Source organism: Protomyctophum bolini (assembly GCF_963924005.1).
Source record: "Protomyctophum bolini genome assembly, chromosome: 6".
NCBI lineage: Eukaryota > Metazoa > Chordata > Actinopteri > Myctophiformes > Myctophidae > Protomyctophum > Protomyctophum bolini.
This window is the reverse complement of record NC_137867.1, coordinates 25,318,386-25,344,370: the sequence shown is the minus strand read 5'-3', so window position 1 is coordinate 25,344,370 and position 25,985 is coordinate 25,318,386. Positions and strand designations below refer to the sequence as shown.

At 40.6% G+C, this 25,985-nt stretch overlaps 3 protein-coding genes across 4 annotated transcripts; 1 reads left to right on the top strand and 2 right to left on the bottom strand.

Annotated features, from left to right (window-relative positions):
• Positions 1-239: 239 nt before the first annotated feature.
• Positions 240-5,134, bottom strand: gal3st1a (galactose-3-O-sulfotransferase 1a). 2 transcript variants are annotated; one of them, XM_080765491.1, is made up of 3 exons: positions 5,025-5,134; positions 2,680-2,830; positions 240-2,348 (listed from the first exon to the last, which is right to left on the bottom strand). In XM_080765491.1, the coding sequence occupies exons 2-3, from the start codon at positions 2,805-2,807 to the stop codon at positions 1,202-1,204; spliced, it is 1,275 nt and encodes a 424-aa protein (XP_080621617.1). In that variant the 5' UTR covers positions 2,808-2,830; positions 5,025-5,134; the 3' UTR covers positions 240-1,201. The 2 variants fall into 2 exon arrangements, with proteins under 2 accessions (XP_080621617.1, XP_080621616.1); XM_080765490.1 differs by having other exon boundaries at positions 4,835-5,133.
• Positions 5,135-6,664: 1,530 nt separating this feature from the next.
• Positions 6,665-18,720, bottom strand: pes (pescadillo). The gene is made up of 15 exons (XM_080765352.1): positions 18,513-18,720; positions 18,231-18,310; positions 14,626-14,779; positions 13,738-13,847; positions 11,874-12,045; positions 11,648-11,737; positions 10,970-11,086; positions 10,798-10,866; positions 10,445-10,534; positions 8,953-9,083; positions 8,724-8,849; positions 7,930-8,114; positions 7,595-7,728; positions 7,337-7,507; positions 6,665-7,009 (listed from the first exon to the last, which is right to left on the bottom strand). Exons 1-15 carry the CDS (start codon positions 18,534-18,536, stop codon positions 6,929-6,931), a joined length of 1,734 nt encoding a protein of 577 aa, XP_080621478.1. The 5' UTR covers positions 18,537-18,720; the 3' UTR covers positions 6,665-6,928.
• Positions 18,721-19,559: 839 nt separating this feature from the next.
• p2rx2 (purinergic receptor P2X, ligand-gated ion channel, 2) lies at positions 19,560-25,357 on the top strand (the record flags this gene model as incomplete). Its single annotated transcript, XM_080765382.1, has 12 exons — positions 19,560-19,699; positions 21,902-22,037; positions 22,489-22,560; positions 23,038-23,113; positions 23,257-23,353; positions 23,448-23,528; positions 23,664-23,817; positions 24,114-24,244; positions 24,349-24,439; positions 24,534-24,599; positions 24,690-24,767; positions 25,127-25,357. 12 exons carry the CDS (start codon positions 19,560-19,562, stop codon positions 25,226-25,228), a joined length of 1,224 nt encoding a protein of 407 aa, XP_080621508.1. The 3' UTR covers positions 25,229-25,357.
• Positions 25,358-25,985: the final 628 nt, after the last annotated feature.

Genomic DNA, 25,985 nt, shown 5'->3' with positions numbered 1-25,985 from the left:
TTATAACGTTAGGCCCTCTTTGGTGTCGCAGTGTGCATCATTCACAGACCAGTAGTAACCTAGAATGATTATATTATTATAATAATAATATATACAATGTTAGTACTATAGCTTTATAACTAATATGCTAGAATAACGTGGAACATAGATTATACTATAATTATTATTATGCAGTAAATAATCTGACCAGAAAAAGGAATATTGATTGATTTTTCACTTTCATTTTATTTTGAGGACAGAGATGAAAAAAAAGATTATCGTTTATTGCCAGGGGTCTGGAATGGGCCTACCTTATTTCCCTTGCTTTGGTGGATGAACATTACAGGATTTTGACAATTTAGAACTATTCAGACTCAGACCGAATTAAGTAACCAGCACAAAATAAGAAAAGTATTGAAAATCCAACATCATCATTTCTTTCTCTCACATTTAACCTTAATACATGGCAACCTTTGACTGTAATTCCTTCAAAAGAACAAACACATAAAATCACATAGCATCCACCCCAATACTCTAGTTAAAATTAACATCTACAAGGACAAAAATATTTTAATGTGTGAAATGGGACTCACAGACACTATACAATAGTAGGCTTGGCCTATATGTAATAAACGTTTCAGTTTTTGTAGATTGTGAGTATGGTATTGTCAAATAGTCCACTGGTTCTCAACCTATGGGTTGGGGTCCTCACATGATTTTTGGAGGGTCCCCAGATTACAAATTTAAGGACCGACACATTTAAGGACTCTTAAGTCCTTTTTAATACCTCAAAAAATAAAATGATCATTACTGCATCAAAAGTAATCAACAAACAATAGGCTACTATAAAAACTGGTCAAACATCAGCTTGTACATCGGCTATCTTCACAATATTTAGCTGTGGAACCGAAAATGGAATTCCTCAACCCTTAATTACATCCCGAGTGTTTATCAGGGTGGTGGGTCCCCAGTTCAAATATGAATATTTGGGGGATTGTGGCCTAAAAAGGTTGAGAAACTCTAAAATAGCCTATCCTTCAGATAAATTACAGCCTGCAAACATGATAACAAGTCAATACTGATGACTGGTAATAATGTGACACAATCCAACACACTAAACGAACAGTAACATTTTGCTCTCAGTCAACTTCACCCATAAATTATTCATTCAAAATGAATTGGCCCCTCTTGCTATTGTGTCTAATCACCAGTTATATTTTTATCACCAGTTAATGACATCTCTAACATGACCCCATAGCTTTGTGATCCACAGGTTAACCCCCAGTTCTGTCAAATACTGAAGCTCGGGTGTCAACATCCTACGGCACAACTTGCGGTGGGCCTTGTCCACATTCTTGTTCAGGTTGTAACCCATGATCGACTTCTCACCGATAGGCTGCCAGGGCTGCATGGCTGTGTCCTGAATGCTGCCAGCATCTACGGCGTGACCACCCTCAATACAGAGGGATGCCATCTCTGCATTCCTCCGTCTGAGCTCTGCCACATCGTTTGCCATACGCTTTCGTCCATAAGCATCCACTTTCTTCCAGAAGGTGATGTTGAAATGTTGATACAACTTCCAGTCTATTGCGTTCCACTCAAGGGCCTTTGCCCGAAGTTCAGGGGTCAGTTTAGACACTGTGGATTCTTTGCGAGCATTGAGCTTAAAGAAGAGCAGGTCATCCATCTCCCAGCAGAGGGTGTCCTTGAGGAGGATGAGTGATTCCTCAAAGTGCTCCACAAGCATAACCAGCTGAAAGCGGTCAGTGATGGATCTGATGCCCTCCTGCACCTGTGGATCATTCAGCTCCAGGGTGTTATCATGTCCAAAGTCAAAGAACAGCAGATTCTTGAGGTAGAATGAATTAAAGCCCTCTGGGTCAAAGTAGTAATGGGGATCATGTAGGAACTCTGTCAGCTTGTCCTCCCCTGGTATCTTCCAGGTCAAGGGCACCAGACGACCAAAGTAGTGGAAGGAGGACTCAAAGAGCTCTGCAGGGTCTCGCAGAATAGTGATGTAAGAAGTATCCATAGGAAGCAGTTTGACCACCTCGGCTGCATTGAAGCGCATGTGATTACAGATTATATTGAAGCACATTCCAGGCCGGTAGTCTTTAACCTGGGAACGTTGGAAAAGTGTGGGGTAGAAGAAGTCATTTCTACTGTCAGGGAAGGCAAATTTGAGCCTGTGCTTCTCTCCAAAGCGGAACAGGATATTGAGGAATGTGCTGCTGGCCGTCTTGTGAGTCTTCATGAACATGACATCTACTTTAGGAGTGCAGACTCCTTTGGCCCGCTTGGAGACATTTGTGGTTTGGTGGATGTGAGACTGGGCCGGACGGTGGGCACAGGAGTAAGGCACTGGAACCCTAGAGAAAGCAAATATGATCAAATCATAAATACTACCATAATTAAACTACTTAAGCTCTCATTTACAATGTTTACAATAAATCCCAACATGCCATACACAGCTAAATCCGCCATTTCTTTCTGTGTTTTCCCATTTCTATATCTGCACACATTGAAGGTGAAATAATACATTTAACTGTGGAGTAAATTAACTCACATATCAGATGACAGCATTTTAACTTTATGGTCCACATCTGACATAGGTTTGCGCAACACAAGATTGTATCATTATGTAATAGATGTTTAATACAATGCAATCATTTCAGGTTTCCCCATTGTAATGAGTCTTACTCAGGTAGATTGAAGTGGACCTGTGGACTAGACAGGCAGTATAGCAGGATCATACAGCTGGTTAGAAGGGTACCAAGGACCAGGCCTTTGCACATGGACCTCCACTGCCTCCCTTGCTTTCCAACCATGGTCCGGGTGAATTACAGATTACCTTGGAAAACAATCATCATTATCATCATTAGCGCTCTGCCAGAAGCTAAACATCCCTAAAAGATACAAATCCATTCCAATGCACGTCATAGGTGCATCTTGTTCTTAGTTGACAAAAGCCTTTGAAAAGAACATTTGGACATGTCACACTGGTGCCATCAAACCATTCAAACATGAAGAAGTCCTTAAATTAAAATTAAATTGATTTAAAAGCTATGCTGAAAAGTAAGGAGTAATAATAATATTCATAGAAATGTAATGGAGTCAAACGTACAATATTACTCTATTTTAAATCAGGCTTCGTAAAAGTCCTAAGTTTCCAAAAACATCAAAACGTAAAGTAATAAAATACAGATACTCTTCGAATTAAGTACTGTAAACCTGTAGTTAAGGAAATATTCGTTGTTATTTCCACCACTGGAAACACGTCATGAGATGAAGAATAGCCTACATTGGCACTTCATCAACATTTAGTAATGTGAGGATAATTGTTTATTGAGCATACCTATGCCCTGCCCTGTGTTTCTCTGGCACCTGTCTGTATAATAAATAATGCACTCCTGTGGAAAGTGAGCCAGCACTACGCCAGCATTCGCCCTGCAGCCGGTAATAAGATGACCAAGAGTCTGACTCTACAATATAAAGTAACGGCCCCACACACACACACACACACACACACACACACACACACACACACACACACACACACACACACACACACACGTAACCTTAATAAGTGTCTTCTTTCCAAAATGACGTATCAGATCTTAAGTATCAGAGGTGAGACCATTGAATTGTTCATCTCAAGTGCCATTTTATGAATGTGAAAATATGACAGCATCTCAAGTGACCATTTAATGAATATAACAGCAGCGGTTGTGTGGATTTGGATAATTTATAGCTCAATGGTGCAACATAAACTATGCTACATTAGCTAGATAAAATGACAAATATGAATCAGCAAGAATATATGAGAATGGCATTCTTGTCCTGCATCAGTAAGACAAATAGCTAGGGCAGCCGATTAAAGACTGAAATAAAACATTCATTCATCACAAAAAAAGTTGCATTTCACATTTTGAAACGAACCGTTGTATGTATTTAAAAACAGTTCTGAATCTTGAGTCTGATATCCTTTAATGAACAGCGACCATAGCAACCATAATGAGTAAACAGAAACTGATTTGACCCAATCTTACTGTTCATAGCTATAGGACGTTGTTTATTTGTCTTTTATGAATTTCTTTTTTTGAATTGTCTTTTATGAAAAGTGCTGAAGAAACCTTGAAGTTTATTCATGAAGGCAAATATAGTTTATATATAATCCAGACTTCGTATCAGCAGAGCAGCCTACTCAAATATTGTTCACCAAACATAGCTAGGACTTTTTCTTCCTTTGTCTGGGCTCCATGAAGAGCCTATTATGGATTCATGTTGTGAGGGAGCTCCTCTCTGCCGGCTGCCGTGATGGGAGATAATACAGTATATGAAGCAGGTTAGGCTGGTTAGGAGTAGTTCTGCTTAGCAAGTAGAACAATCTTGTTTGTACACTCCAAACCCTATGGGCCATAGATACCCGTTTATTTGATAGCATTACTTTGTACGCTTAGCTATACTAGAAATATCTTCACAGGCAATTTATTTAAGAAAGTCTACTGTGTCTTGTTATATCTCTTTGGCATGATATACTGTAAATACAATTTAAATGAGTGCATATGCAAGTTATATATTTAGCACAAGCTTGCTAATATTCCATGAAACAAATGTTTTCCTATTACGCTCCTAGAATGAACATCCAGTCAGGTAAAGTAATGACATTGCCTTATGAACAGTCAGTGTTGATACTCAGCATAGCATGAAAATGTGTAATATATTATACAATGTCTGCGATCTGTAGTTTTAACAGCATTTTTTTCCCAACATAGTTACATAGAAGTAAGTATGCTCAAGTAATTGTGATCAGAAAATGTTTGAGAATTCAATGAGAATGAGAATGATTCCTTACCCTCATACATAAATCCAAGCAGAAACCTATGGTAGGTGTTTCACTACCAAGTGCATTATGTACAGCCTTTCCCCCTTCTCGTCCAAATGTCCTAGACAAGTTGCCCTCCCTGCTGTTGACTTGTGTCTGATCCTGACATACACACGCTGTCATTAACACCGCACAGTCCAGCGCTCTGAATATCATTCACCTGCCAGGTGCTGTCTTCCCTCTCTCGCTCTACATGTAGGCATACACCCGATGCTTCTAGCCTCTGCCTCTTCCAATTTAAATTCTAAAACAGATTCAGCTGAATCAAGCACCACAGGGAGACTCATCTAGCCACCTGTGACGTCAGGCTCACTGTCAGGGGACTAGCACTTGTCAGTTTGAAGAGGGAGGAAAGCAGAGAGAGGGAAAGGGGAGGGAGTATAGGCCCTATTCTGTGGCTGCATACAGAGGGCTATTGAGTGAAGCCATTGGACTCTGGAGCTGCAAGCTGATAGGAGGGCTGGCAAATGGTATAAAAAGAACAAATGCAGAAAGATGAGGCACAAAGGCTTAATTGTGCCACTTGATCAAAACCACTCTCTCTGTATTGTTCAAAATGCTGATTTAGCAAACCTATCCAATGCATGCATTATTTTGGATTAAAGTGTATCCATGCCGCATAAAGGTAACATTTGGTACCATGGATATATATATATATATACACTACAGTAGCAATGATCTAAATTGTGAAAAAGATAAGGTATCACATTATGTAACAGGGTTTGTTTTTCCACTTCAAGATCCAAGCCAATTTACTCATCACTCCCATACAATGATGTGCAGTGAAATGTTGGTATGGCATGCAATGCAATGTGACAATGTCCAGCATATAATACAAAAACTAGACAAAATAAAGACATAGTTTAATACAAGTTTATGAAAATGTTTAGTTATTGTAGAATACTAGAATACCGGTATGTTGAATTTAAAATCTTAGATGAAACTGTAATGTAATTTAAATTAAGACAGAGCGCTTGTGTCAATGGAGAATTAAATGGACATCCACCAGGGATTAACAAGTCCATCTGGCTGTGGGAGACGGGGTGTAGCAATACTGTATGTGGTTAACGCCTCACCCGTTACAGTAGGGGCCCTCTCCCTGTCTCTCTCAGCACACTGTGGCCCTTCAACAAACAGGGAGACAGCATAGGGCTCGTGCTGCTCATCCCACTCGCTATGCATCCAGCCTCAACACTAACGCTTTTGTTGAATGGGTGTGCCTTGGCGTGCACGCACACAGAGTGCCAGGCTGAGACCTGGACTGGGCGGGCATGCGTGGAATGCGCATCAGGCCTGCGGCGGGTGAGTGGGGAGGGGAAGAAGACCAGCGAGGTCAGTCAGAGAATGAAGAGATTGAGTAGTGGAGGGCATGACTGGCCTGGCCCTCAGCCCGCTGAGATCACAGCGGGCTCCTCCTCCGTCATCACCACCCACTGTTCAGGCACAGACCAATCCCTGACCCCCCACGCAGTGACACCATAGTGATCTCTGTCTCTATATGGAAGTAGACACTTAAGGTTGTGGACTCGAGATTCCACCTTTTGATGGCTGAGGCTTCCCTTTTTACAGCCGTAGCATGTGACACAACGTAGCCCGTCTGATCTGTCAAACACACCTACAACCCTAAATTATTCAGCATTGCTAATGCCGTGTGAATAGAACATTCAGTGGTAAAGGAGGAAAAGGTACTAATTATTCAACAGCTTATGGAACTTGTGATAACGTGTGGTAACTTGCACAATCACAAATATATACAGCAAAATATACTAATGTGGGTATTTTACTGTAGACATTAGACCATTAAAGTGGAGGCAATTTATTAATGCATAAAACATAAACATTAAGAATTCTTATAAAGCAAAGACAATCTGAGAACTCAGACAATACAAAATTATGTTTCTGATCCGACATTTCAGCCTTCTGTGACTTGACCACCATTTCCACGCCATATGGGACGCAGCCGATGCATACTATCATACACTTAACTCATGAGTTTCATGAGACATCAATCAATATGCAACTTTATGAAGCTACATAAGTCTGTCCAGTCATCTTATCTAATGACTATTGTTTCTTGCCCTTTTTCTTCTTCTCTGCCTTGGTGGCATCATCATGAGCTTTCCTCTTGACGGCTAGCTTGTTTGCCTGTGGGGGAGGAGAGCAGATTGAGTTAATGAACAGTTGAGGGAGCAATGAACCTATTGGCATTTAACACTTTTTGAAGGTAGGTCACCTGTCCTCTGTAAGGGTCATCATTTAACATGCAAGCTTTGTAGGCCTGGGCTATACAACACTGTTAACCATTATCCCCATGTTCTCTATGGCAGCATGCCAGACAGCAAACAGATGATGGGACCAAGGTTAAGTATGCAGCCACTTTAGTTTTCCCATCATGTAGCTGTACCTACATAATGACTCTTGTATCAACAACTACCGTACATGTATATTCACTCAAAAGAAAGTCGCACGAACCTCTCGGATTGTTCTCTTCTTGCCAAACATAATCTTGTCGTAAAGATGCTTCTCTCTTTTCTTCATCATCATGATGGCCAGACGTTTCTCTTCTGCCTTCTCCTCTTGCTCCAAGCGTGCACGGTTTTCGTGCACGTTAAGTTTCCCAGGAGTGACCTTCACTGGCAAAGACTGTAAAGTGGAAAGGAAAATTAAGTATTTTAACATTAATAAAAACAAAACAGGACAAATGTCTTCTTAATCTCAATGACCTCTCACCTTGCCCTGAGAACGCTGCTGTTCCATTTCCTTCAAATTCATCTCATCTGCCTCTTCCTCATCGTCCTCTTCATCGACATCATCATCATCTTCCTCGTCTTCATCCTCGTCATCTTCTTCTTCCTCCTCTTGCACTACGAGAGACCAAATACATGTTATTTTTGTATACATTCTTATACATCACTGGATAAGGGATATATGCATAGTGTAATGTTAACCACTGACTGAACCACAACAAAATTCTAAAATAGCCAATCTACAAGTTTAAAACATCTATAATGAGTAATGACATGCACAAAATTGGAACAGCAGGGTTAAAGTGGTGTGCTTCGCACCAGGTTTTTCTCCTCGCTGTAACGCCATGATCTTCAGCTTCTCTGGTGGCACGTAGTCTCCTTCCTTCTCCACCACAAACGGAGAAAGGTGGGGTGGAAGGGTCACGCCAAGGAAATAGTCTGCCACTGGCAGGACGACTTTGGCATTGACACAGTCGTAAACCCACTGTGGCTGGATGTAGTACCTACCAAGACAACATTCATTACATGTTACCGATATAAAACTACAATATGGAATTACTGAAACGTTGTTCAGGAAATCAGCAAGCATGACTGAGGGGGTAGATAGTTCATAATAAAGGCACAATTGGCTGAAATGGTGGTGGGGGGGGGTAGTCTGTCAAACACCATGAAGAACAGGGCCCCTTTGAAGCAAAGGGGCAGGAAGTCCCCCTTTCAAAGGCAGTATTGTTGGTACCACGACATGTAAGAGGGGGCATTGAAGGAAGAGAGACACATGCTCAATCAGCTAAATGTTCCAGAATCTAAGATTCACTAATGGAATGCCTGCTCAAAAATATAAATAGCTATGAAAGGGCCGCTAGCCCCTCCTATGTCCAGCTTTTGTTGTGTGTGCACAAACTTTGTCCTACACAAACATTAAATGCCATTGACAATGAATGGAAAATGTTGAGTGTTCATCTAAACAAAAACATTGAAGACAAAAGTGAGGACGTAACTTATGATTGGCCGGAATGAGTTGATGTATGATGATAAGAGCGCCCCTCACTTCACACGGTGTGATTTGTTTTGTAAAGGAAGAACTATTGGAAATGCACAACAATAAAACCCACCTGTTCATGTACTGCTTGTCCATGTCAGGTCTGTCAACAATCTGATGAGTAATGGTCTCATCTGTCACATCAAATGTGGCACCAATGCAAACAGACTTGTCCCAGGACACCTCAGCCCCAAAACACCTGATGAAGCAATAAGTGATAAATGAACACGCATAAATGAAGGCTTAGCCGTTTCTTTGGTTCCTCTTTGAATGTGGTTTGGGTCACAGCAGCTCACACTTACCTGAGGATAAAAGCCAGGGACTCTCTGGGCACTTCCCTATTGAGGAAGACCTTGAGTCCATCAAAGAGCTTTTTCTGGGCCTCCTGTTCTTTTTGTTCCTTTTCTCTTTCCTGCATCTTCTCCATATCCTCCTAGAGAATGTGTTAAAGACTATCAGATTTCAAAATACATTTTGAACTTTAGTAGAACTGTGGGTTGTACAGCTGTCTGGCTATGATCATCAAAATATAGTTTATTATCCGTTGTTTCTGTGCGTTATGAACAAACAACTATACATAGTAGTCACTCTCATCGTATAGATGAGTACCCTCCATACGGGACCCCGTACCCCCATTTGTGAAGCATTGCTCTAGTGCATCTAAAACCAATAACATTACCAAAATATATTGCAGACAAAACCATGCTCTGGTCAAACTCTGGTCCCTGCTAAATAAACATTACACCTAAGGTTCCCCCAAACTTCACACCTCTCTTTATAGTCAGGGGGATTAGGCGAAACAATTGCAAAATCGTTACGCAGCAGATAAAAGCACCAAATTTGGTACACACTCTTTAGGCTGTATCTCACCATCTTAGAAGGGGTTCCAAACATTTGGACATATTAATGGCTTTTTAAAGGGAAATCCAAAATGGCTGTTAGAAATTACCCATAATTTCTAAAAGGGTATATCATTGTCATTTTGAATGATTGTGCCAAGCACAACTATTTTACCTCTATAGAGGGTATGCGTGTGACATCATCGTACCTGGAAGTTATGCGGGAACGCCCACTGAGTGGCAAAAAACTACTTTCTGGCCTTGACAGCCCATTCATCCATCATGCATTAAACTATGTTAAACTCACCAACATTGCAGCTGTATGAAAAGCTTGAATTATTTTTTCCACCATAGAAACGTTATGAGCTACTTTCTGTCAAGACCGTCAAGACCGTCAAGACCGCTTCCAAACTCCAACACTCCATGCTGCTCAATGTTTTGCCACTCAGTCTAGATGAAAATCATGCATGTGCATACTCTCTAGATTAGTAAATAAGACTAATATTAAATGATCTGGTCCCTGCTAAATAATCTGGTCCCTGCTAAATATGAAAAATTGTTGTAACGTGAGCATGACAACAATGACAATGGGGAAAAAGTGAAATAGGAAGCAAGAAAAGACAATACTTCCGGTTCCTGAATCACAGAAGCAACAATTAAATATATATAGTCTTAGATATCATGCCCAGATACTAGCTATACAACTTACGTTTCTTTCCAGTCAGGCAAAACAACCCTGCCAGGGTGACAAAGATATCATCCATAGCAACTAGCCATAGAGGTGTGATCTCTAGTCCAACATCTCTAATTACATAAGTTCACCGACAAATATCTGATCTCTTAATTCTGCCGGTCTCCTGCATGACATGTTGACAATAATAATAATAATAATAATGTCTTCTTTGCGTTTCTTCAAACACTAAAGATAAATGCACACACAGAATAATATCCTTACCTCTTCAGCAGGGAAGTGGTCAAGCTCAGCCTCCTCCTCCTCTACTGTGGAAACCACCCTCGCCAGGCTGGAGCTCAGGGCTGAAAGTTTCTAAATTACAACAGAAAGGCATTTTATCCATCAATTAAAAGTGGAATTACATACCAGTACCTGGTTTATTGACAAATTCGACATTGTTTGTACCCAATTGTCTGCATGATTTTTATTTATTTATTGCCATACAATGAGTCTATGGAAATGTTCTGGTTTCTCACTCACAGAGCACAGAGGTGACAGATAGTAGCAACACAACCCAAGGTTGCACCAAACATTAACATCTCTCTTTAATGGAGAACATTTCAATAGTCTCTTACCTCTAGGGCACTTTCCGAGTCCATGGCATAGTCTTCCTCATCCTCCGTCTTCAGCTCTTTGCTGTCCAGCTGGAAATTAAAGTGGCCAGAAGTCATGACTTCTGTGCATATATACAGTATTCAAACAAAAAAATTACGTTTCTAATACAGCAATAACAACTTTATGGTGTACCTTTGGTGGGTACACTAGATTGAGAGACTGGTAGAGACGGAAGTTGATGAACCCCAGAAGGGTAGTATAGAACTCTGTGAAGGTGGACATTACCCTGTAGTCCACATCAGTAGGGTGCTGGAAGAGCAAAGGTTAGATTTAAGCACATTATGGCTTTAAGAAGTTATACTTGAGAATTACTAAAGCACTCACACTCATGTGTCACAGTTAAACCCATCTTCCTATAAAACTGCAGTCTGCTTTCAGATCGACTTGACAGTTCATAAGAGGTCTGGGTGATACGATTTCAAAGCAATCTCGATTCTCTAGAAAAAATAAGCTTCTTGCTTATTCGATGAATCTACAGTTATTAGTAATTTTCCACTGCCCGGCCTTAGTTGACACAATCAGTTCTGCAAACACGAAACCCGAGATCCTATTAATGATTGAAACTCAAAATACAGTATAACTAACAGACTGAAGGTATGACGATCGATGTTTAGTCAACAAACACCACATTTCTCAAATACAGTCATTGTACTAATCCTAGGAGGACTGATACACTCAGTTGAGAGATCATGGCAGCCAGTACCACGATATACTATGGCAACAATAAGATTTATTTCCTGAATATGAATGGCAACATAGATTGTTATTTGTTTAAGTTGTCAGACTCGCATTTCATCATTCTGCACTTACATCATGAGCAAACTGGTAGGGTACGAGCCATGTAATGGGTTGTCCAAGGACCTCAGCTTGATAGTAAATTCCTTTGATGGAGAGGAATACCTATCAGACAAAAAATATACTATTCAATGGAGGGAGGGAGAGAGATATAATACACAGATGACACTGTATACGGTACTTTAATTATCTGCAAAAAATATTTTTGTTTGCGGCAAACTCAAAAACTGTTGGCTCATACCTTTCTGAGAGCACGGGACATGATTACAAAATTCATCCACTCCACAGTAAGACGTCTGCATAGCTGGATTGACTGGACATGGCATTTTCCTGTGCGAGCAAAGGTGGAGAACAGGAAGCACATGGAGACTGCATCATCAACGTCACGAAGGGCATCAGTGAAGGTGGGATACCTGCGACAAGAAAACACCAGAAATTATTTATAGATTCTACATCATGTTTACAAATAGATGATTCTTATTCATATGACAGGATATCGCTGACAGCTTGAGTTTATTTGGTTTTTAGAAAAAGTGATCACAACACCCTCTTCTGTTGATTCTTGGCACTACATTTAGGGTGCTTTCACACTATGTTCATTTAAAAAGGGACCATGGTCCACTTACTCCTTTGGTCTGAACGCGCATTCAAACTCTGGTGCGGATCAAACAAACGGACCATGGTCTCCCTGACAATGCCAAACTCAGTTAGTTTCCAAACTAACCACAGTGCGGTTTGTTACAGGTGTGATACTGTGATTGCAGTCAGACGTTATACAGGACCAAATATAGTAATTTTTAACAGCAGAGTACAAGGTTGTAACATGCCCTAAAACAACAGACACATTGTGGTTTCATTAAATAACTGTCTTTCTCCGCATGCGCACGCCGCACGCGCGCACACATTATTCAAGTGAAATGTGTAACGCCAATATTGGGCTAATATAGGCTACCAATATGTGGGTAGAGCCTACAGGGATTTACCGACGGAATGAATATATCTATTATAACAAGTCTAAAGTTATCACGCACTATCCATTCCATGCACATATTAGTCCTATATTTACTACAGTACGCCTGACAGACAGTGTCGTCGTTAAGCAGCTCGACCCTGCAGTGCAGCTCAACCCTAGCTGACAGGAGTGACGGTGCTGTGCTGTGAGTAAACTGACAACGATTGGCTTTCTGACATCCCTTTCTCACAATCTACAACAATAGATTTGTTACTAACATTAGGTTGATTTGGGTCAGATAGAGTCTATGGGCTGTATTTTGCGTGTCTTAAGTACCAGGTCTTATTCCCTAACTTGAGTAAACTAAAGACCTGGAGGCGTGGTCAATGCTCTTTGGCCACTCAGAATAGCCAAATGGCATTGATCACGCCTCCAGGTCTTTAGTTTACTCAAGTTAGGGAATAAGACCTGGTACTTAAGACACGCAAAATACAGCCCTATGTGGCTAAAGATAACACATGACGTCGGTGGGAGAGGAGTTATTGTGTGTTTTGGACAAACAGCATCAGAACAATAACCCATGTAATACTAACAATAAGAAGAAGAACAACAACAACAGTACAGTACAGTACAGTACAGTACAGTACAGTACAGTACAGTACAGTACAGTACAGTACAGTACAGTACAGTACAGTACAGTACAGTACAGTACAGTACAGTGTGATCTACCTTTTGGGCACCACTTAACGTCAGATCAGCGGTTTTGTCGGCCAGCGCCAAAAATGCTCCCCGACAGCATAATCGGAGAAAATACCGGGCTGTGTGTATGAGCCATAACGTGTTGACTACACTACACTAATAAGGACACAAAATAATAACTAATAACCCATCCGTTACTACATGTGGAGTCAACTCCCGCAATTTCCTTCTTCCCATAGCAAAGTAAAGTAACGGCAAAGTAACTCTGGGATGAGCGGCCGCGAAATTCTAGTACAATATACAAGCGTTGTTCAGATAACACGTGTTCTCTCCTCTCAAAGTTTGAGTTTGTATGGTTCCTCCTGAAATGCATGCGTTTTGCTTCTATTTTTTAATAAGTGGCTGTGTAATGTGCACATTAGTGCATTAGACATCTAGTCCTTAGTGATCTCACCTCTCTTTGATAACGTGGTCCAATTTATAGGCTGGCTTGTTGTCTCTCAGTCTCGCCACTCTTGTCCATTCTGCTTTTCCATATGCCTTCCTCAGTTTTCGTACAAATATCTGTTAAGATAAGGACAAAGCACAGTATTAGTAATGTAACAAGCTGGATTGGGCACATAAGGAAATCACAATATATAAAAACATTTAAATTCAACACATGAAGAGACACCAGTGTCTAGAAAAGTCTAGACACTGGTGGTGATGCTGAAAAAAACTGTACTGTGTGTGTATCAATATATGCGTGTGTACACACACACACACACACACACACACACACATACACACACACACACACACACACACACACACACACACACTTTGTTTGCATCATCAATGTTTTGATCTATTCATAATATCTTCATGATGTATATGACCTAATATACCCTAAATATACGTTTGTTAAGTTTGTATCAGAGTAATCTAGTAAGAGAGTAATGACACTCCCGTTGACTCTCATTGTAACAATGGAATGCGGAAGTGCTCATTCTATCTCAATGGAATAGTTCCAGCCATAGGAGCAATGTTTGGAACCATCGCCCATAGGCACCCGCTTTGCAGCGAGATCAAAGCGTGTCACCACTCTCTAACTACATTACTCTGGTTTGTATTTGCCCAACTGACATCAACTTGCGACGGGCATTGTCAAAAGATGAACTATCTATTTCTAAAATAAATAAAATAGTTCATTTTAGGTCATTAGCCAGGGATCCTTTACCCCCCCCATACACACACACTCCCCAAAAAAAAACTCTTCGCCAAATGCGTTGTGAGCATGTAGATCTGCAATTTTTGGCTAATGATATTGTCGAGATATTGTGCAGAATGAAAGTGAACATACCTTGTACTCTCTGAAGTTCCCTACAATGGGCTCATGGAGCAAAAAGCGAATGTCTTTCAGCAGGTAGAAAGTTCTTGGGGCTGTGGATCCCTTGTTCACCTTTTTCTTGTTCTTGGGTTCATGAGGATAGATGCCTTTAAGAATGCATAGGCGTCTGAAATCAGGACGTCAGATTAGTTTGTGAGCAGCAGACAAATCTTCAGTCCCAAAACAAATTGATTCAACTACTTCTCGGCCTGCAGCCCATGTAATTCCAACACATTTTGCTAGTCTGGGATGGCTCAGGTTTAAGCAATAAAAATGGGATTGGTTTTTAAAGGTAGTCAAATGGGCTTTGCCCTCAATGTCCAAATACTACTGACTAACTACTTCAAAAAAGTGAGGGACACCGACCGAACAATATAGAGGAAGCGACAGACAACGATGTGGTGACACCCACCTATCATCATCATCATCATCATACTATAATTCATCGAATATCTGAATGTCTGAATGTCACTGACAGAGCATCATCTCCTCATTAACTGCACGAATCACTCTCACTTTTCACACAGGCATGGACCATAATTATATGGAGGTCTTATCGGAGCCCTTTTTCCCATTTGACACATTAATGATTAATAATTTATTTATTAGTGAATAACCTCGCACCTCCGTCCCCTAGCGACACCTGCATCACAGGCCACCGTTATCACCGTTACCCCACTGGCATGCTTCCTCTAGCTACTGCTGCAACACAACAAAATGTGCCCTATACAATTTGGCACCGCGTCTGTGTGTGTCTCCTAATACACAGCACAGCCGTTGTCGTCTATCTCCGACCGAGCCACACTATTGGCACACATATTTCCACGCAAAACAAAATCTGCACGCTCCCAGAATGAACCTAGCCTACTTTTTACCGATTTTACCGATGTATTTCACTGTTCAAATATTGTTTTTACATCACTCCAACCCCCTCAGGCCAGGAGGCGGTGTGTGTGTGTGTGTGTGTGTGTGTGCGCGCGCGCGGACGGGAAACACTCTGCAAAACGTTAAATTTCTACTTCTTTTCTACTAAAGAAAGAGGCAGCGATGGAGCCATATCCATACATTCGGGGACATAAATTGCGCAAAATACTTTTAAACATGACGCGGCCACGCCAGAAGGCTGCTCCTCCTAGCTGTTGTGTTAACTGCTAAGCTACATTGTCAATAGAGATGAGTCGGTCATGAACGAACGAATCAAAAGAACTAGTTCTTTTTGGTGAACGAAACCGATCCGGTCACTTCCGTGAACGATCCGTTCAAAATGCAAATGACGGGGAGTCGCCCGGCTGCTCTTCTCATTCAGTGCGAGGCTGCGAGACGGAGCCTGCCAGGGCGGGGCCATGCTCTCCGTCTCCAGGGCTCCCACAGCGCACGCCGCACAACACAGTTGCAGAGGAGAAGTGGGTGGTGACTGGTCATACGATACGACCGAAAGACCGAAATGCATATTTCGTTCTTCGTTCAAAGTGGGTCGGATCGGTCATACTGGTACATTGACCGAAAGACCGAAATCATTCGTTCAAAGTTTCGTTCTTCGTTCAAAGTGGGTCGGATCGGTCATACTGGTACAAAGGTACATTGACCGAGGAGACCGAAAGTTTCGTTCTTCGTTCAAAGAGCTGTAACAGTATAACCGACCGGGAGAAGGGGGTGGTGACTGAACGAAGTGCTGTAAACCAACTGTGAAGTGTGTACGAATGACTGACTTGGGTCTGACATTGTCTAGCATTGGAAACCCATACGTTTTTATTTATATAATATATATATAATGATTGACTTGGGTCTGACATTGTCTAGCATTGGAAACCCAAGTCTGTGGACTTTTAATGCTTGCTTTATTCATGCTCCCCTGTGATGTCATGGCAGCCAAGTCTGTGGACTTTTAATGCTTGCTTTATTCATGCTCCCCTGTGATGTCATGGCAGCCAAGTCTGTGGACTTTTAATGCTTGCTTTATTGATTGTTTGTCACTCTTTGATGAATTGAACAAGGTGGTCCACCTGGTTATTAAAGTGACTGGTTATTAAATTTGCTCTCTTCTGTTTAAATGTACTACTATTATGGTGATATTATAATATTATGGTGAAATTATATCAATGGAAAATAAACAGGCTAATGCATACCAATAAATATATAGTATTTAATGCTATAAAAAAATGAAAATAGATTAGGCTCCTTCTTTATACTAATAGCATACAATTCATATTACCATAATTGGTTAGTATAGATTAAATATAGGAGGGGCGTAGAGGAATGGAGTTAATCAATGATAATATTTTATTTGTGGATATAAAATATAAATTATATATTTCCCCTCAAATATCTTAGTTTTACCAACATTGTTAATGTGAAATAGTTTCTATATGCTTATTTATTTAAATTGTGATAATTGCTATAGCTATTGGAGCTCTGGTGGTCCCAGACAGACAGGGGACGTAAAGAAGAAATTATGCCCGGGTAGAAGGCTTCATGACTGGGGGAGACTGGGAGGAGTGACTGGTGTTGACATCGCGGATCGTCTGACTCTGCCAAAACGGAACAGTTACCCTCCAAAAAAACACCTCCATTCAGTTTCATTGTAACTGAGATTTTCGATCATAATTCATATTTTTTTAATACCGTATTTAGCTATAACGAGTGCAAATGTTCGATGCTAATTGGCAGTGCTACTCTGCTACTACCATAGACCGCAGGGGAAAAAAATGGCTACTCTGCACAAGAGGAGATTAGATTAGACCCCATCCCTCCCAGAGAAAATCCCATAGCCTGGAAGGACGATCGGCCTGGCTCGGCCAATGATTGAAGTTGAACGACTCGTTCGAGTGACTGGTGGGTCCGTGCCATAGAGTATGGTCCGTGCGGGAGATCCTATAGGGACATGACCGAAATGACCGAAATGAACGGATCATTTTAGTGAACGAACGAACGACCGATCCGTTCACTGAAAAGAACGAAAGTTCCCACCACTAATTGTCAACGGCACTGACCAGGGTTGCCACATTGACTGAGAGGGAAACAAGCAACCAGGTCTATGAAAATCCGAAAATTAATCTACAATAAGCAACACTATTGCTGACTGTCAAACATCATTTTCATGTCATGGACCACTAATATTCTATATATATATATGTTCATATATTCAGAACGGGTAAGAACTAGTAGAACAATTTTGGGAAAATTCTCTTTCTACTACTCTGCCCCCAAGTGTGGAACGCCCTGACCCCATCCCTTAAAAAATGTGGATCACATGGCTACCTTCAAAATAGGCTTGAAAATCCATCTTTCAGGTGAGACCACAAGGCGAAGTAAACTCATTTTTCCCATAGAAAGGAGATGGCATTCACTGCTGCCATTTTTCTACTTTTATATTTGTTGACGACATTGTATTTTGTTATTTTTATGCTTTTGATTAATTGAACACATAGGACCACAATGAAAACAAGTCCCCAGGACCTTTTGTTTTATCCGTAACCCCAAATCTCTGACTGTACCTCGTGCTGTTTACATTAATTTCTGTCTAATAAAGAAAAGTGATCTTCTAATGAAAAAACTCTTGACCAATACTAGTACTGTACCTGAAATCTGCGAGACTCAGCTGTAACTTCTTGCGAGCTTTGTTTCTGGTGATGTAGTTGGTGGCACAACCCCTCTCGAACTACAAAAACAAAGACATCTCCTGTCAGACATTACGCGACTACTTTAGTTAAGATATTCTAAACTTCAGCGTGTTAACCAGAAACACCAGTCAATCTATTTAACAGTCTACTTCAGTGTGCCGCTATTATGTTAGCTAAAGCGGCTAACAGCGATGGCCACACAATCTATCTGTGTGACATTACTTTAATGTGCGCACTTACCTTTTTCTTTTGAACACCACCCATTTCTTAAGGGATACGCGATCTAACGCACAAGTATAGATGTAGTTTTAATAGTCTAGTAACTATGTAAACATAGCATTCCGTACACTAAGTAACCAGTGGCCGATACACGTGTTGTTTGGTTGTTTGACATGCGCAAAAGAAATGCGTAACGCGGCGAGGACCCAAAGCAGTTCCCTTTTTCGCCTGAATAAAATGTAGAGCTCCGCCTCCGGTGTGTGTGTGTGTGTGTGTGCGTTGTGCTGTGTGTGTGTGTGTGTGTGTGTGTGTGTGTGTGTGTGTGAGTGTGTGTGCGCGCGTGTGTGAGTTGTGTGCGTGGGTGCGCGTGCGTGTGTACAGTGTAACCTTAGACTAACCTTAGAATAACTCTATGAGACTAACTCGTCGGAATAACGTGTTCCTTCCACGCGCTACGTCCGGCCGGTGAAACTACCCTGTCAGGTGAAAAGAAGCAGCTTGGACTCCTCATGCATACCATAGATGCATACAAGAGGTCAGTCCGCTGCCCCCCCCCCCAGGTTGGCAGAGGAAGTGTAGCGCCCAGGATTAGATAATTGACACTGGGTGAAAAACTTAGTTACAAAATTGTGGGATTGAACATAAAAAAATATATATATAATAAGTTCACCTAATAAAAAATAACACCTAATTCCTTTGGTTGATAAACAGAAAATAAATGTTCAGGTAGGTGACAAAATTTCAGCCAATCAGGGGAGAATACCCATTTATCAGCTTAATTTTTTATAGTGTTCCAGTTATAAATTTGTCTGCTCATTTCTTTGTGCCATCACTTCCAAATTCACTTGTTTAATCTGTATCCTGTCTGAGTTCTATATCCTCATTGGATTTTTAACATGTCACTTATTTAAGGTCAGCACTGGATGAGAGGGGTGGAGAGAGAGAGAGAGAGAGAGAGAGAGAGAGAGAGAGAGAGAGAGAGAGAGAGAGAGAGATCACCAGTCACACAAGACATCAGGAGAAATCCGGAGAAATCTGTACAACACAGACAGAGTACTTGACATCATAATGGGCTTGCTTGAGTTCATTAAGGATTATTTTCTTGGTTTCTGGGACTATGAAACTCCAAAGGTAATGGTGGTTAAAAACAGAACTCTTGGAGTCATCTATAGGGGTGTACAGTTTCTTGTGATGACGTATTTCATCTGGTGAGCTTTCCCTTCATGTTTTTGCATGTCTTATGATGAATTACTCATTTGTATCTACAGTAATTGTCACTTTGTTGTGTTCTAATCTATTTTAGGTTCACATTATGTGAAGTAAAATGAGTCTTTCATTCTTCCTTAAGGCTTTTGTTTTTAAATTTGGAAATACATTTCCAGTAAATAATACAAACTGATTCGTATGCAGTAATCACTAAAGTATCCGGTACGGGAGCAACATTAGAATGTAATCAATTTAAATCCAAGGGATCTGCGGACTCTATTTTTTCATCTTGTACTGCCTTTTGTCCAGCACCTGGGCTAGAGTGGAGGTGCATGCTCTATTTTCTTTATCAATTTAAATCCAAACATCTGAATTGAGCCTATGAAGATAAAAAGACCAAAAAGCTGAAATTAACATTGTGGTGATAAAAAGCCTCACATTTGCAATTAGCTCTCAGAACAAATAACTGAGGCACCAATGTCAAGAGCATGAAGTCTCACAGGCGATTAATGAGCAGATGATAGCAGATGATTTACATACTTTGTGGTCTATTGGAAGCACTTCAGCTTCATTTGAGAGTGGTTGAACCCAGATAAATTGCTTAACGAGGAATATAATGTCATCACACACCCTTTCAGCTGCTCTTGAGAAAATGGACTGGACAGATGATCGTCTAAATGGCACCTTGGCCGAGCAAACCTGCCCTGGTCATATTTCAAAACTGCATTTTTTCCCGGAATACATAGATACTTCATAGCATTGCACGACATAGGTGCAGCCTGTACGGAACCTTGGATGGAGGGTGGACGGGATACATTTTAAAAGCAATAAAACTCAGCAAATCTTCTCTGAGCACAACAAAAACAAAAATGAGCAACTACCTGAAAAAATGCACGAAACAACGAAATGTATAAACAACTTACCTGGTCACAAAGGTCACAAAGGCAAAAAATAACTTCATAAATGAGATCAAGCAAACAAAAACATTAGGCTGTAGCAATAAAATTCAGACCAAATATACAATTTTCACCATTATTTCAGGTGGCTCGCTCACCACTGACAAACTGGTTGTGGCATGTTTTAACAGTTTTTTCACCACCATTGCCACCCTGTTAGTCAGTAAACTCCCACCGCATTCAGGTCTTTACATACCTATACCCATACCTTCTATACCTATTCACATCAAATTGTGTATAATAAACATCACAATATAGCTGCCACCATCATCTCTTAAATTATGCAGATCCATCTCCTGACCCCTGCCTCCCCATCTAACTGGCCTCTGTCACTCCAATACACATAACATTTGACCACTCATCCCTATATGAGGCGCCAATGGCAGCCATGCTTCAACGAATTCGGCCAAGTTGCCACGTAGGACACATAAGAGCCTGGCATTAATGGCATTAAGCGTAGCACTTTTTCGAACCATAGTAGAACACTAGGAGGGCTGTCATCTATCCATTTATGAAGAATTGACAACCGAGCAGCATAAAGCTTGGGCCGTTACTGAGGAGGCCCTCAGTTCCGAACTCACCAAACTCCGCACATGGCTTACCGATAACAAACTCTCACTACATCTTGGTAAAACAGAATCTATTCTATTCAGATCCAAACATTCCCTCAGTAAAGACAATGTAAATGATTTCAAGGTAAAAGTTGATGACAGTAATCTCTAGCAAAGAAGATATTACATATTTGTGCTGTATTCTTGACAACAAGCTGACAGGTGAAGGCATGGCAACACAGATGATCAAAAAGTAAATCAAAGAACAAGATTCCTGGGCAGAATGTCCTCTTTTGTCAACAAAAGGGAGCAAGAACAACGATCTGGTGCCACCCACTTTCAAAACAAATATGGGTAAATTCTCCTTCTACAACACTGCCACTGCCTGCTAAAAATCCACCTTTCAGCAGACCCAAGGGAGAGGAAATGATCACCCCCTTCCTTTTCCCCACCCTGTACATACAGTGTTATCTTTCCTGTGATGATATTGAATTTTGTTGTTACTATTCTTGTCATGTCTATATGGCCTAAACAAGACCGTAAGTCCTTTTTTTGGTGCTATCCCTTTTGGACTAAGTGTTTGACTGTACTCTCTCTTTTGCTATTTTTACATTCTGTCTAATAACCTATTCAATCAATCAAAACAATCAACATAAAATCAGTAATATCTTTAATATTGGTCAAATCATCCCAACAGGTATGTATTTATAAGTGAGAAAGCATATCAAGAAAGTGAAACTCGTCCAGAGAGCTCAGTTTACACTAGGATGAAGGGCATAGCAATTCAGGAAGACCATATCCTGGACACAGTGGAGTATGTCCGACCCTCAGAGGTGAGTTCACCACCATTTAACGCAGGGGTTCTCAAATAGGGTCCGGAGACCCCCGGGGGCCCTAGAGGGGGTTCCAAGGGGTCCATAGCTAAAATAAATAAGGCTATTTGTTAATCCTATATAAATGTTGGCTATTTGAAAATAGCATATTACAAACTCACAATGTGTCACATCGTGACGTGCTGTGAGCTTGTAGATCTGCTATTTTCAAAATAATATTTGCATATTTTTGAACACAAATTTTGTATGGGGACCCTAACTCCCTGGCACAAAAGCTTTGGGATCCATGGCCATAACATTCATTTTGGGGTCCCTGACATGAAAAAGTTTGAGAACCACTGATTTAGCGTATTAAACAGCACAGAAGAAACCTAACTACCCATCAGTGTGTTTATCTTTTCATGCTAGCGTTGCATACACTTTGTAATGTGTTTTGCCATTTTCCTTCTAGGGTGGAGATGTGATTAGCGCGATACTAAGACGTGAGGTCACCTATGATCAGAAGCAAGGAGAGTGTGCAGAGGTGAGAGTTCAGCCAGAGTTTGTTCAGTGTTCAGATTAATAAACAGAAGATTAGGGGCATTTGAAATTGAGACTATATCCATACCCAGGGGTGGAAGATTACTCAGATTTTGTAAAAGTACAATACTCAGTAGCACCAGTTATATACAGTATTCAAAAGTTTACCTAGTAAAGAAGTATTTGCCGTATTGTAGTAAATATTAAAACTAATACTCAAAATTGTAGGCCTACTTAGTTACTTTACACCAGTGACCAGAAGTTTTCTTTTACCAAACCTTGAACAAAGTCTTTGGTGTTAATTTAACTCCAGAAATGTAATGTAAAGGAGTAAAATGAACACTGTGTTCATTTAGTGTAGTGTAACATCACTTCTGCGTATTACACAGGAAAATAAAGTGTAATAAAGGTGTATAAATTACATGGCTACTATCCACTGGCAGGAAATAATCCTCCCAATCATCCCATGGTTTCATTTCAGCATTTCTCTGTTCCCAACGCCAACTGTACAACAGATTCTGATTGTGTCCCAGGACATGTTGACTTTGAGGGTCATGGTATGTTTGTTATTTCCCTCTGAAACAGTGGTCCTCAACATGGGCCGGGTGGATATTGCAAGTGGCCCCCAAAACAAAGATTTTTATGATAAAATAACATTGATATTGAAAACACAGCAGCCAACTTTATATGCTCTCTGCAGGCAAGAGAACTGGGCGTTGTGTTCCATATTACAATCAAACCTTCAAAACCTGCCAGATACAGACTTGGTGTCCTGTTGAGGGATATGCCACTGTAAGGTAAAGCTCTCCTACATTGCACCAAGAGTATGTACTATGCTGTGATTTCAGTCTAGAAGTATTAATTCTATTATTTCTATGTTATATTCAACAGGGAGCCGGCATTAGTGAATGCCATAAATTTCACTGTCTTCATTAGGAATTCTGTTCACTTCCCCAAACTTAAAGTACTGAGGTATACTATGCAGTATACAGTTGCGCACGCACGCACGCACGCTCGCTCGCACGAACGCACACACACACACACACACACACACACACTCAGGATTAATTGATTAAAGACGTATATTCCTGTTATCATTTGTGGCAGAGGTAATGTCAGAGAAGAACCAAACAAACGCAGCCTGCATAAATTTCTCCACAAGTGTCACTATGATGTGGAGAAAGAACCCTACTGCCCCGTCTTCAGACTGGGCTACATCGCAGAACAAGCAAGAGAGAATTTCAATGAACTTTGCAAGACTGTAAGTGTGTGGTATACGCTGTAATTCTCACTAGTTCAAGTGGATGGATTCTTTAACATTCATAAGAAAACGTTTTACATACAGTAAAATGCAAAATGTATCTGTAAGCATTTTTTTCATAAAGCCTGAATGTAGCTTTGTTGTATAACGGTGCTGTGCCTGTGCGCCAAAATAGCAGATCTACAAGTACTGTATGCATAAATAGAGGGTACTAGCGTTGTGAGTTTGTAGATCTGCTAGATCTGCTCTTGTATAACAGAGTATACCGTACATTAAGCAATTATTCTGTCTGCCAGGGAGGCGTGATTGGTGTTTGTATCAACTGGAAGTGTGACCTAGATCTGGATTCCTCTAATTGTAAACCCACATATTCATTCCGTCGCCTTGATGTTCGAAAGGATCTGCCCAGCTCTGGTTACTACTATAGGTAACACTGTGTCTGTACGGTATATATATTAACCTTGGTTTGCCTTTGTGATTTGGATCTGCCTGCAACTCCCTTCTGTCTTTTTCTTCAACTTCTCTACATAGATTTGCCAAGTTTTACAGCAAAAATGGAGTAGAGTCTCGGACACTTATCAAAGCCTATGGTATCCGCCTGGATGTCATAGTTCATGGACATGTAAGAATACCTCACTGAATATTTAAGATATTGGTTTCTTTTCAGATCTGTGTTGGAGTTCTGTCTTACGTACTTGAATGTGATGTCTTTGCAGGCTGGTAAATTCAGTCTCATCCCAACCATCATAAATGCAGTGACGGCCATGACATCGGTTGGAATTGTAAGGTCTTTAGTTTAATCTTTCCTTGGTTGTTTTGTGACTGTAAAATTAACACAATAACTCAATTATTTGCTTATTGTTTTGTCCAAGTGTTCCATAATCTGTGACTGGATCATGCTGACGTTCATTGACAAGAATGAGGTGTACAGTGATAGAAAATTTGACGATGTGAGTAACAAACCTTTTTTAATGTTTCATGATTTACAGTACACACTACATTCAGCTGTAAAAGATTAGTTTGAACAGCTGTAGGCTACTGTAGTTTTTCACCAATGTCAAAGGGAGCTGGACACTCACCAAAGTTCCAAGTTTATTCATAGTTCAGTTTATTTTGCAGCTCAAAAGATTCCATAGAAACCAAGATTGCAATATGCAATTCTACCCCAACAATGACTCCTTCTGTGCTGCATAATGTATTTGGTTACATTATAATGATTCCTTTTGTTTTGTATTTTAGATTAAGGCTAAAAGAACAGGGTAACTGATTCCTGTGTAAGCAGATCTTGTCTTTTGCCCTACTTCCACAGGTACTTAGCAAAGAGCCTGCACAACCTCAAAGTTCCTCAGAGTTCATTTTCGTCAGCTATGGCTCAAATCTTTCAGACCTGTCAGACGGTGTGCCACTGTGACGTTGAGCTGATTCCACTATAGCCCATATCGTGTGCATTGATGTTCCTGTCACTTCAGACTTTGAGTGGTGTCTCAGGTGCCTGTCAAGGCAGTTTGATTAGCCACTTTGCCGATCATTGTTAGCCTGGTAAAACACCCTGATTGCGGAAATCCCATTTAAATGAAATGGGATTTCCGTTTACCAGGCCTGGCTAGATCATTGTGTTAACTGAAATGGAGCCATACATAGTGGCATGTTGATGGATGACTATTATGTACCCACTGAGCAATAGCCGGCTATTAGACGTGCGTCTAAAAATGGGATACAAAACGTCTAAAAATGAAAGTTTTTTAGACGTTGATTAACTGTTGTTTAAACGTCTATGTATAAGACACTGCAATGGATGTATTATTTTGATCTCATTTGGTAGGAATTGAGATGACAACGGATTCATTCACGGATTGCAGGGAGTTTTTTTTACCCTGTCACAGACTGTTGATTTAAAGTTTTAAACAAATGTATTTTTGACATTCAAACCCAACAAATAAAATGTTCTTTATCAACTTGAAATCTGTTATACAACCATAATGCAAAATGTAATTTAACTTGCAACTGTTATTCCAAATACTGTAGGATAACATAAATTGGATGTGTTAAAATCTGAATCATTTGCTTTGTATTTCAAGGTAATGAGATCCAACTAATGACTATATAGACTAGAGGAAGAAAAGGGCATGCATGGTCTGAGGTCAGCAACTCTCTGAACAGTAATCAAA

What these genes read in the sequence shown, in the direction of transcription:
- gal3st1a (XM_080765491.1), bottom strand. Translation starts at nt 2,807, where the DNA reads ATGGTTGGAAAGCAAGGGAGGCAGTGGAGGTCCATGTGCAAAGGCCTG. An exon ending in GTCCACTTCAATCTACCTGA is followed by an intron (nt 2,349 to 2,679) that starts GTAAGACTCATT and finishes TGCTTTCTCTAG; the next exon opens with GGTTCCAGTGCCTTACTCCT.
- pes (XM_080765352.1), bottom strand. Translation starts at nt 18,536, where the DNA reads ATGGGTGGTGTTCAAAAGAAAAAG. An exon ending in GTGGTGTTCAAAAGAAAAAG is followed by an intron (nt 18,311 to 18,512) that starts GTAAGTGCGCAC and finishes TTGTTTTTGTAG; the next exon opens with TTCGAGAGGGGTTGTGCCAC. An exon ending in ATCTAGTGTACCCACCAAAG is followed by an intron (nt 10,867 to 10,969) that starts GTACACCATAAA and finishes TTTAATTTCCAG; the next exon opens with CTGGACAGCAAAGAGCTGAA.